We start from the raw sequence: 12,349 nt of genomic DNA, 5'->3' as shown, positions 1-12,349 counted from the left end.
TTCGCAAATGCAAGACAAAAAATGGACTTACCCAACTCGAATATATAAGATGTCCTCAAAAAACTTCTTTGGGTCCGAAAACAAAAAAAAACTAAAAAAGATGAAATGAGTGTTAAACAAATTAACTAACCACAAAACAGAAGAATACACCAATTGGCCCCAAATTTGAATGCACAAAACTTACCAAATCAGGAAAGGATGTTGAAAAAATGAAAAAAATGCGAACGGAAAAACCAAAGAAATGTAGCAAAAACAAACAAAAAAACAACTCTCCAAAATCCTCCAAACGCAACCAACCAACCAAATCCAAACCACTTAACCAACAACACTCCAACAACCCCACCTCGAATCCACACACACCAAGCCATAAATAGTGTTTATTTTCCCGCACAAATTAAGGATGAATCATAGGGACGCACAATCAATGATGCGGCCGCAAACTAACGACGCATGTATAAATACGTCACGAAATCACATAGAATTTCTGGATGATTTCATGCTGGAAGCAGAGACATGGCTTCAAACCAGGGAAACAATGGTCAAAATTGCGGCGGTAAGGCCTTCATGCATTTTGTGTCAATGAGTATTTTAAAACATAATATTGTGCAAGTTGTGAAGTGGCTAAATCTGCATATTTACCCAAATAGGTGAGGAGGATGACATGGAAGAGACTGCTGGCCCCAGTCAACCCGCCAAAGCTGCAAAAAAAAAAAGGCAGCCACATTTCACAAGCAAGGAGATGGAGGTTTTGATCCAGAAGTGCGTTGACATCCTGCCCCAGGCAGCCAGGAATATGAGCCAAAGCCAGAAGTGGAGAATGTGGGAGGAGGTCGCCGTTGCTGTCAATAGGGTGGGTGATTATGTCCGTCTAGCCCGGGATGTCAAACGGCGGTAAGTAAACACTTTCCCATCCTATAAACAAACCCCATTGTAAAAAAAAGGATAATGGTTCCAAATTCATTCCACAGATGGGCAGACTTCAAATATCGTCTAAAACAAAAACTTGCCGACAGGGCTAGGCATGCAAGGGGGACAGGTGGGGGTCCCACCCCTGTGTCATTGGAGTTGACAGACTTAGAAGAGATGGCACAGGGGTGTGTGCAGGCTGTGGAGGTGTTTGGCGTGTCCAACATGGATACGGACATGCCAGACTTTGCGGCTCCTCATGTTGGCCAAGGTAAGTCTTGTGATGTCACCAACTCAGAAATGCTATTGTGCCAATATGTAGATTCTAATGTGAGTCTTTTCTCCAATTTCCTATCAGAGACAGAGGCGGATGAGTCTGCTCCAGAGGGGAGCCTTGGCCGCAGAATTTCTGCTGACTCTGCAGGGGAGGAACCAGTACATCCGGCTGAGGACCCTGCAGAAGCCAGTCCAGGGCGTGCCCCCTCGCAGGCAGTGGGCCTCCTCACAGAACTCAATTTTAAATCGGATTGCCATACGGAGATTCTGCAGAGGATGGACGCCAGTCTGATACGGGTGGCTGAGGCCCTGGAGCAAAATGCTGCGGCCAACGTGACCATTGCTCAGGCCCTGGCGGAAAATACCAGGGCCAACATCCGCATCGCCGATGCCCTGGAGCAGCTCGTTCGCCAGCACATGGTGGAGCCGACCTCCCTTCCTGCCGGAACATCCAGATCCTCTACCTCTGGCACAACATCAGGCAATCCTCCAAATGTGCCTAGCCCTGTGCCTAGTCCAGAGGCCACAACATCTGCCTCTGGACAGGCCAGCCCGATGGCATCCCGGACCCGGTCTGGCGCCCACCCTCACCCAGCCAAACGGGCGAGAAAACGGTGACAGCAATGGCGACTTTTCCGACTTTCCTTCTGTGCTTGGCTCATATTCCTTTCTGGTCAAAACTTCCCTCTCCTTTCTTGTGAAATGTTTTTAAATTTTGTATTTACGATTATGTTAGTAGTTAAGTGTTTGTTTTTTTTTTGAGCAAATATCTTGGCCACAAAAAAAGGCAATACAATATTATGCCAATTTGTTTGTGTGTAAACAATAAATTTTAAAAAAAAAACTGACATTGTATTGTGACATTATTGTACAAATGGGTTACATTTAATCCTGGCCTTAAACGCAAAAACTGACCCTCTTTTGATAAAAAAAAGGCCTCTTTAAGGAACGTTTAAAAAAACACATAGCGATGCAAATTCCACAGTAAACCAAAAAAAAGGGGAGCTAATTAAAAGATGATGACATTATTTTTACAATAGGCCATAACCACCAAATTGTGGCCAAAATAAAAGCCCAAAAATGTACGCTAATTGATTATGTAATCATGACATTAGCAGCTCTGATTTCCACCTGCGTACGCTTTTGTGCTATCCCAAAAAACTGCTTTCCAAACACATACCAAGCCGGATTTCAATCCAACACTAATTACTTTACTGACCAGCCACGATTAATCGCAGCACCATCGTTGAGTCCCGGGACGGAGGAGAAGGCCATCGCCAATGTGGTCGAGTAATCCTGACCCTAAGCTGTGCGAGCATTTTGAAGGGAAAGCGGATGTTTCAGTGACGTATGAGACAGTCCGAACACATTTGACGTTCGCATCTGCTAATGTATGTACGCCCCAAAAACGCTTCGCCACGCCTGCGTTTGGTCATCTCCACCCCCGTCAACACCCAAAAACGCCCTGTTCTGTCAATCACATTTGACATGTCACTTCCTGTACGCTATTTTAGGAACGAGAGAAAAAAAGCTCGCAATCTGCCGTACGCACATGCGCGGTGTAACACCGACGCATGCGCGGTTAGTCAACATCGGAACGCAACGAGCGTACTGTTGTTAACGTGCGGCTCTGAATGAGGGCCTATGATTGATGTCTCAGTGAACCTCTGAAAATGTGTTTTCCAGTTATAATTAATTAAATCTGCTTAGTCCCTATTAGAAGCAGCTTTGACAGCTCTAGCTGGGTTGTGTCCCTGTAGTAGAGTACATTTTGTTTTTTGCTTTCTTTTATTCCCACACAGAAACTGATGGTTTTTGCTTTTGTTTGTAAAGCACAACAGCCTCAACAAAAAGTGTGTTTCATTACTCCTAAAAATGAAATAATCTATACTTGTAATGCCGACTGTGACATGCTAAGTTCACTTTGGTGCTGGCTGAGAATAGTTGCTGCTACGACCAAGGTCCTTTACAGTTGCCTGGAACAGCTTTATTCTGTGTGGTGTCTATAGCTGCTGCGACACATCTTAAGCCGGGTACACACTAGATGATATGTCATCCAATCCAGCGAATCGGACAACATATCGTTCATATCGGCCAGTATGTACCCACTATGTCGCTGACTATACGCGCTCCACGCGTCCGCGGCAGTGCAGGTCCAATAGGTGATATCGTCAGCAGGAGCCATGCAGCCGAATGCAGCATTGCCCCCGCTGTCGCTCCCGGCATTGGCAAGTGTGTACGCACACCCACCACACAACACATCGGCTGGGTACACATCTTTAAGTGTGTACCCAGCATTAGTTGATGATTGTGGTTGGAGTCTCCTGACCTCTTACTCTGGATCAGGACTGCACAATAGCAATCATAGCATTGACTTGGAGAACTAGGCTAGGCATGGGACAGCCTGGTTCTGGATGAGTGTTAGCTCACATATGTAGGTAATAAGTCAGGAAGTACAAGCATCTTACAGAAATTCAGCAGGTTCCTTAGTGATGTTTATTAATCATCCTAAGAAGTAACACACAACACCTACTTAAATGTAGTGTATATACAGTACACAAATTGCTTCAGGCATTTGTGCAGCTTATAAATCAGCATTAGACACAGTTTAAAAAGTAATAATCCATTATCCTGTCCTCTAAACCAGTCCATGTTGATTCCTGTAGACAATGATGGGCTCATCTCCTTCTCCACAGTAGTGCAATTAAGTATGGGCATAGATTTTTCCTTCAGAATCCCCCTCTGTCCTGCAATTCTTTTGCAATCTCTAAGCCGTATATAGTTACAGGATAATAAGACTCAGACCGCAGAGCTGCAGTCCTACTCTTTGACCTTGGCTGTGGTGCTATGCTCCGTAAAGCCTCTTGGGCTAAGAGCACCTCAGGATTTATTAGAATGCCTTCATTGCTACACTAAAGTAGCTCTGGGGCGCTGTTTTCCACTGTCCATGTGGAGAATTAGGTTGCAGCAGCCTGAATACCGCCTTCCCCTTTCCCTCACTTATTCCTGCAAGGTTTATGCAAATCCTGCATGGAGCTTCTGGGGCTTCCAGCGCTACCTTCACTCTTCCTCAGCATTATGGAGTAGAGAAGGCACCAGCACCTGTCGGATCCACATTTGAACACCGTGTTTTATTCTAGTTTTTATCATTTCCTGTTTTTTTCATTCCCATAATACATACCGTAGGCACACTGCAGACATGGAAGGTTGTTGCCACATTTTAAAACATTCACCCCATTAACATTTTTACTTTATTCATACCTGCACTATAAATATGAAATTCAGAAAGTACTGTATGTCCTGTGGGAAAAATACCTGGTCACACTGACCACTGTAAATAGGTCACTATGCCTTTCAGTTATATGAACTACAACCACTGTGGCATGGTATGCTGAGCAAGGAGCTTTGGTCCCAAAACATTCAAATATTTACTTTTATGACACTTTTTTTTTTTTAAGGAAAATGTTAAGCTTAGCAGAAGAAAAAATGCATAATTCCAGGAAAAAAATGCATACTATTTGTTATTGAATAGCTAATTACTGTGATTAACAAGCAAGATAAAGAAATAAATTCTAGTAACATTCCTTACTATGCTAGCTTTGCAGTATGCTAGCTGACCATAGAAATTCAATATCTCACACCATAAAAGAACCTATGAGCCATACAATAAAGATAAACCATAAATTCTTTACAGTATCTAGGGATCATCATTGAGAAACTATATGTTGTCTGAATATGTTAATACATTTAATTGTATCAGAAAATTAACAACTTTAGGCAACCATTGGTCATCCATTTTCCATCAACTAAACCATCACCTGTAAATACAATTACAAGTCAACTACTTCACTAATTTGGCTTTTGAGATACACTGGAAAGACTGAGGTATTGAGTGTGCTCTTATCTGTCTCTGGCATGTTTCTTTAGCAGCTCCACATCCTGCTGTGCTGTGCAATTGTATTCTCCTTCATCCCTCGTTTTTCTTATGTGCTGGAAGGGGATTAGGTCCAGCACTCAGCCTTGCGGAGGGACAGTGGCTGAAAGTTTTACTTGCTTCACATGTCACTCCAGTTTTCCTTGCAGCCAGTCCAGGGAGGAGACATGGCAGGTGGTGGAATCAGCAGGCACGCTCACATGTGGGTGCTCTCCCTGATGTGGCAGAGCCAGCCTGGCCCAGGCCATTATGGAGATCTTACAGCTTGACAAATGCTTTTGGGTGTTGAGCAAGGATTCTCCCACCAGGCAGTCTTGGGACATAGGAAAGTGACATTATTTCCCTTGGGTCAGTGGCCAGCTCCATTTAATCTGCACTTCATCAGCACCTGACGATTAAACATATAATAAATGTAAAATGTTAAAATTGTGCTATTGCATTGTTGATTTTGGTAAGTGTGTAGTATTTCACAAAGACCCATCAAGAATGTAAATGTATAGTGTTAACTGTTTTTCCATCAATTGAATAGTAGCTTTTCATTTTGCAATGGCATACGCTAGCACCAGTCCTTTGTATTAAATGTAGCAATTATTCACACTATTTTGCATTATTTGTCACTATTCTCTTACCCCCTTCAGAGAGGGAACTCCGGAAGAGGCTGATCCTACCCTATCACCTGTGTGCTGGAGTGTCAGTGGGCGATATCTGGCTGGAGCTTTAGAAAAGACGATCAACATCTGGCAGGTCAATGGTATGTACCGCTATCAGGGAGTGCTGCCTGTTGTTATTTCAATATATGAAGCTTGTGTAGTATGGTGCATAGGTGTAGCTATATTAACATAATGTATGGTCCTTCAGTGATTGTGAGGAAAGTTTCATGAACTGTTTTTAAGACTTTGGTAATCTTTATCTATGTGGTTTTGTTTGTTTTCTCACGTGTCATGTTGTGATTGTGTATTTGTGTGTTCTAATACTGTAATACAAATATTGTTCTCTTTGTCCCAAACCTGTATGCAACAGGGGGAAAAGGTCTTGTGGATGTTCAACCTCACTGGGTCTCATCTATCATGTGGCCAGAGCAGAGCCCTGGTGGAGCTTGGCCGGGTGACATACCAGAGTCATTGTTGGTGGGGCGCATGGACGGCTCTTTGGGGCTAATTGAGGTGACAGATGCCACTAGTATGCATCGTCTGGAGTTGGAGCACTGTTACAGAAAAGGTGTGTGACAAATGAACTTAATTGTTGGTAGCGGAACATAATTTGACTGTTATAAAATCACCAAAACTTATCCCAGCACACTACCATAGACTATTAAAAATGCTAGCATTCTATATGTAAATAAAATGCAAAGTCTTCCTTGCACACATTTGCAAATATGTAATTAACCACTTGCTACTTCACTATGCTCCTACAAGGAGTTGTCCTAACTCTGAACAATGACAGTCCCTAGATTGGGTCGTACATTCATATGTTTTTAAATTGAGAGCCAACTTACCAGGAGGTGCCCCTAGAGCCACTTTGACCTCCCTTGCAAGCACCTGCCTCGGCTTAATAAAATTACAGCACTTTTGATGTGTCTCCCTATTCACTAGTACAAAGTTTGATCAGACTTCAGAATAGTTATCAATAGATTCCTAAGCGGACTGAACATGGTACTGATCGTAAATGCTGTAAAGACCAAGACAAAGTGTAATGCTGCAATCCACAGGCATCAGAGTTCTGTCCTCATCAGTTTATCACTGCTGTGAGGTTCATTGATGCAGCTTGTGTCATCTGTAGAAAGCATTACAAGCAATTCTTCTATTGCCTTGTTTACATACAGAAGTACACTTCACACAACAGTGATGAACATGATGATATATTTGTACAATGCTTTATTATGTTTCTTCCCAAAGCGAAATTTGCCTTTAGCAATATTCTGTGTTATCAATACATCATTTTATATTCTTTCCTATTAAAAATACCATCATTAATTCTAGAAAATAATGCACTGCTGTTTTCCTTCTAATTTTGGCAGTGGCGGTTACTTGCATTGCTTGGTTTAGCGAAGATCGTCCGTTTGCTGTTGGATACGTTGATGGGAAGTTATTGATTGGAAACAGGGAGCCAGTGGAGAAGGGAGAAATTGTTCTCATTGATGCTCATAAGGTGAGATGTGTTGATGCGATTCACAAATTACTAAACATCCATGCAATTCATCCAAGCACTAATGTTCAGTCTGTATTTAGAACCTTGTGCCCCTTATCTGCTTCATGCTGAACTTGTGCATATTTTCCAGGAAATGTTTGTGAGTCTGAAGTGGGATCCAACAGGCCAGATGCTACTTACCTGTGCTAAAGAGGACACTGTTAAGGTGTGGGGAAACTCAGGTGATAGCTGGAAAACACTTTATTCTCTGACCCATCCTTCTTATGTCAACACAATAGCCTGGTGTGGATTGGCTGAGAAAGCTGACAGCCCACAGCTCATGCTAGCAACGTAAGTGTAACTTGCAAGGCTTGTTTATGTACTGGTAAGCATTACATTGCAGTGCTCCTCTCTGTTCATCACTCTTCACACCAGATTTCAGCCATTGTAATCCTGATTTTCTTCCCATGCTTTGCAATGTTTGCTTTCACCTAACCATAGACTGACTTATCCTTTTTTAGTTTCTAGAATTATAATTGAGCTCTATCCAGGATTGCTTTTTCTCATTTATTTACCACTGGCATCCTTAACATTTACTGGTGATGATGTATTTTTCAGCCTAAAGATGAATAAGATTATTAGCCAGGCAATGGCTAGAAAGAGGTGTTTCCTAACAGTTAATTATTCTAAAGCGCAGGGGTTCTTGGCTTTGGTTATTTCACGTTGCTGTAATGGAACTGACAGTTCTAAACTCCTCGTGGAGGACAGCAGAGTGAAAAACAGGCTTGGTCGGTGAAGTAAGCTTCAGCCAAGCCACAAAGTCAACTTGATGTGAATTCTGCCCACCCTCTGAAAGTTGAGAAGTTACAATGTCTGTTTCTCTACCTGGATCAGTAGTTCAGTTCCACTTCAAATTCTTGGGTGAGAGGCAATATGGATGTTGGGGATACAACATGCCTGTCAATGTTTTTTGACTATCGTTCTTCCTGTAAACAGAAAAAGCAACAAGCCATTGAGATGTGCCAATCATTCGTTAACTTGTGGTGATAATCCCAATGCCGGCAGAATACAGGTGAACAACTGTGTATTCAAACCTGTTCTTGAGGCAAAAACAAAATGGATCTGCCCTTTGATCTTTAAAGGTGTTCACAAAAATGATCAGGGTCATGGCGGCTCTCCTGAGGTCCAGAGAGGTGACTTTTATCCATAATATGGGTGATCTCTAAGTCTCCGGCTTTGCTTTGGGCACTTTGCAGAGAGACTTCACAGACACTATATCCCCATGTTCAGATGATCTAATCTGGTTCTTACTCGGCATAGGCTATTTCTTTCATTTGACTGTTAAGTTTATTTGTAAGATGTCAATTGGCTCTCAGAAGAATGTCTGTGCATTTCTGCATGGGAGTCCTGCGAGAGGTAGTCTCAGTATTTAAAACAATGCGGTTTGCAATCGCAGACATTCCAGAATGAACTCCTCTGAAAATGGGGCAGGAAGTACCATCACCTGACCAGACAACAGATCTGTCGATCGCCAAGAACAAATCGATTTTAAGGGTGTCCTAATATTGCAGACAAAACTAATACTGATTCAGTCAGTCAGTACCACTGTAGTGGCATGTATCAACCATCAGGGAGGCATGAAATCTTCCTTGCAGTGAAGAATACCAGCAGGATAATGCACTAGATAGAACAAATTGTTCCAGCGATTGCTGCCATATTTAATCCAAGGGTACAAAAAATGGGATTACAGTTACCTCACCAGGTACATCCTGCACAGAGCCAGATATCGATATGATGGCATCCCAGTTGAACCACCAGGGAAGCGTTTCAAAGACCAGTGATCCGCAGCTTTTCCTTGTCATTGACATGACAGTCCTATGGAATTTCATCTACGGTATTTTATCGGTTGCCCCGGGAGATGATTCTGCGCGTTCTCCTCTCTAGTTGTTGGCTCAACCATTCTAACGGCGATTATTAGTTAGGTTGCAGACTATATCTAACAGTATTTGAAGTTTTTTTAAAAGGTTTATCATTCATATTGCAGTTAAGCTAAGTTTAATGAATAACTGCACTTATGTAGATGTTTTCCACTATGAGTAGTAGGCAAATGTGAATTTTGACAATGTCACCATTACCTATGCAATATTATCGGAACTTGACTGACACATCTGGCACTTGAAACTCTAGAGGAGTTGAAGTCACAGGGAACAACTCAATTACTTGAGATAGTTGTTAAGTGATGGGGAGATTTGATTGGATGGATTTGCCATCTGTCCTATCATGTTCTGCCTTGACAACAAAAGTTACTTTATGCACCATTTGAATAGCTCCCTATAATTTCATTCCTTTAGAGCATGTGGGACACAAAACATTCAGCAATTCAAGCTATAATCATTAAGAGAGGCCACTTGACTGCAGAGCCGGCCCTAGGCATAGGCATTATAAGCAAATGCCTAGGGGCGACTCAGAATGCTAGGGGCATTCCAGGGCTGAGTTCTGCCTGTCCCCCCCCTGCCACCGCCACCTGCCGCTGGGGCAGCGCTGCGGATGGCCAGGCCGGTCATGTGACTAGGATCCACATCCGCTCGGCCCTTAGTCAGAATGAGCTTCTGCATAGAAGCTCATTCTGACAGTCTACAGAAGGCAGTGGCAGATCCAGGGGGGTGGGCGATTGGAGCGATCGCCCCCCCTAGCACAGACAGTCCGCATCGTGCACTGAGCTGAGCAGTCTGTGTTTAGCCTGTGCTGTGATTGGAGCCTGGCTGAACACAGACACAGGGGGGCATTACTATTAGGGCACTACAGGGGGGCATTACTATATAGGCACTATTTATTATTTATTTATTACCAGTTATTTATATAGCGCACACATATTCCGCAGCGCTTAACAGAGAATAGTTGGCCATTCACATCAATCCCTGCCCCAGTGGAGCTTACAATCTATGGGCCTGATTCAGAGCCGGACGCTATTTGCGCTCCCTCGTTCAGAAAAAGGGGCCGGCTATTTAAATTGAGCGCTCGCTCTTTGCGGTCTGTTGACTCCTCTATGTCTGAGCGAGCGAGCGAACGAAACATGCGCTCGCTATTTTGTAAAGACGCCCCCTGGCCACTCGCATCATACGTCATCTCCGCTATTTATTAGATTAATCGAGTACATCGAAAGGCGTCTGAACTGCTCGCAGTGCTTGTGGTTGGATTTTCCTACCGCATTCATGCGAACAGTTCAGGCTAAGAAACAACCAAGTGACGTGGTCGATGACACTGCTTTGTTAATTCTGCACACCCTTAAAACACCCGTTTTGACCGTTTGGCACGCCTGCGTTCGGATCTCCACTCCCCGTTTTCAAGCACCTTCCCCTGTTACCACCCACAAACGCCTCATACTGTCACTCAAATTAGCAGGCACTCGCTATTTAGCGAGCGCTCGATTTCCGACCGCAATGACTGGTTGGCGCATGCGCATTACGACCCATACGCATGTGCAGATGTGCGAACATCGCTCGGAGCGAACGAGCGGGAGCTTACGAGCGGCTCTGAATCAGGCCCTATGTTCCCTATCACATGCTCACACGCATACACACTAGGGTTAATTTTTTTATGTTTGGAGCCAATTAACCTACCAGTATATTTTTGGAGTGTGGGAGGAAACCGGAGTACCCGGAGGAAACCCACGCAAGCACAGGGAGAATATACAAACTCCGCACAGTTAGGGCCGAGGTGGGTATCGAACCCACTACAGGAGGGCATTACTATAAGGACACTACAGGGGGACACTACTATAAGGACACTACAGGGGGGCATTACTATAAGGACACTACAGGGGGGCATTACTATAGGGACACTACAGGGGGGCATTACTATAAGGGCACTACAGGAGGTCATTACTATAAGGGCACTACAGGGGGGCATTACTAGAAGGACACTACAGGGGGCATTACTATAAGGGCACTACAGGGGCATTACTATAAATATAGTATATATATATATATATATATATACACATACATACATACATACATATTTACACACACACACACACACATACATACATTCAGCTCGGCACTCTGGATAAATTGACTGGTAATCTTGAGGGTGCCCTCCTAGGATAATAAACAAATTCCTATACCAAGCTGAACAGCCCCTCAGGAAAAAAACAGGCAGCACTCCTCAGTAGTTGTAACAACGTGATATATTGTCACAAATCACATAGGTTATGTTGATGTTTCAAGACCCATTGGTTTTTTCATCATGACATGTCCTGATGAAAAGACAGATTGGTTTTAAAATGTCGACACCACCTACTGAGGAGGGCCACCCTTTTTTTTTCCTGAGGGGCTGTTCACCTCGGTATGGGAAGTTGTTGGGGGGCACTAGTCAAAATTTTGCCTAGGGCACCAAATGGGCTAGGGCCGGCTCTGCTTGACTGCTACGTGGAGATGATCATGTTTAGAGTGAAACTTTGAGTGTTCTTGTCTACATTAAAAGTGTGACATAATAACAATAATATTGCATTTTAAATCATTTTGCCATTAGAAATCTATGAATGTAGTGTTCCCTTCTTTTTTTTAACGATTATTCAAAGATAACTATCCAAAAGCTAATCATGTACATTGTATTTCAGTGGATGTCAAAATGGCTTGGTGTGTGTATGGACTGTTCCACAGGCCTCTCTGGAATCCTATCAGTCCAGGTCAGCAGCACTGGAAGAATGGAGGGAGCAAACATCCAGCAAGGTCAGTGATCAGAATAATCAGGGAACACCTGGAACGACTATTATGTTTAATGTATGACTTAACATTACATATCAAGGTAGTGATCTGTTACTGATCTGTCCAACTTATTATTCACATTCATTGTTTTCTCTAATTTATCTGTAAGCCATCAAGGCAGGAACATTAACAACATAAATCCAAAATATGGAAGTGTGTGCAGATGTGGATTTTGTTAAGAATTGTACTTCACATTGCTGCAGTAGGTGTATCTTGGGTACAGCTCATTACTCTTCAGCACAGTTGAGTTCCTGGAATGAAGCTGTACCTCTCTAAGAATACAATCTTATCATGGTTTATCAAGAGTACTTTATACAAAAAAGCTAGCAATCAGTGA

At 43.2% G+C, this 12,349-nt stretch overlaps 1 protein-coding gene across 12 annotated transcripts in view; it reads left to right on the top strand.

The window, feature by feature from the left end:
* The window catches only part of HERC1 (HECT and RLD domain containing E3 ubiquitin protein ligase family member 1), a 305,583-nt gene that overhangs the window by 208,006 nt on the left and 85,228 nt on the right, over nucleotides 1-12,349 (top strand). For all 12 annotated transcript variants that reach the window (XM_088446526.1, XM_088446573.1, XM_088446582.1 and 9 more), the window contains exons 54-58: nucleotides 5,755-5,867; nucleotides 6,137-6,334; nucleotides 7,134-7,264; nucleotides 7,395-7,594; nucleotides 11,865-11,976. In XM_088446526.1, coding sequence (XP_088302652.1) covers nucleotides 5,755-5,867; nucleotides 6,137-6,334; nucleotides 7,134-7,264; nucleotides 7,395-7,594; nucleotides 11,865-11,976 — 754 coding nt within the window. The remainder of the gene's footprint in view (nucleotides 1-5,754; nucleotides 5,868-6,136; nucleotides 6,335-7,133; nucleotides 7,265-7,394; nucleotides 7,595-11,864; nucleotides 11,977-12,349) is intronic.

This window comes from Taudactylus pleione, unplaced genomic scaffold, assembly GCF_031769625.1.
Source record: "Taudactylus pleione unplaced genomic scaffold, aTauple2 ptg000019l, whole genome shotgun sequence".
Classification (NCBI taxonomy): domain Eukaryota; kingdom Metazoa; phylum Chordata; class Amphibia; order Anura; family Myobatrachidae; genus Taudactylus; species Taudactylus pleione.
Note: the sequence above shows the minus strand (reverse complement) of the source record. Positions and strands in the feature narration are given on the sequence as shown.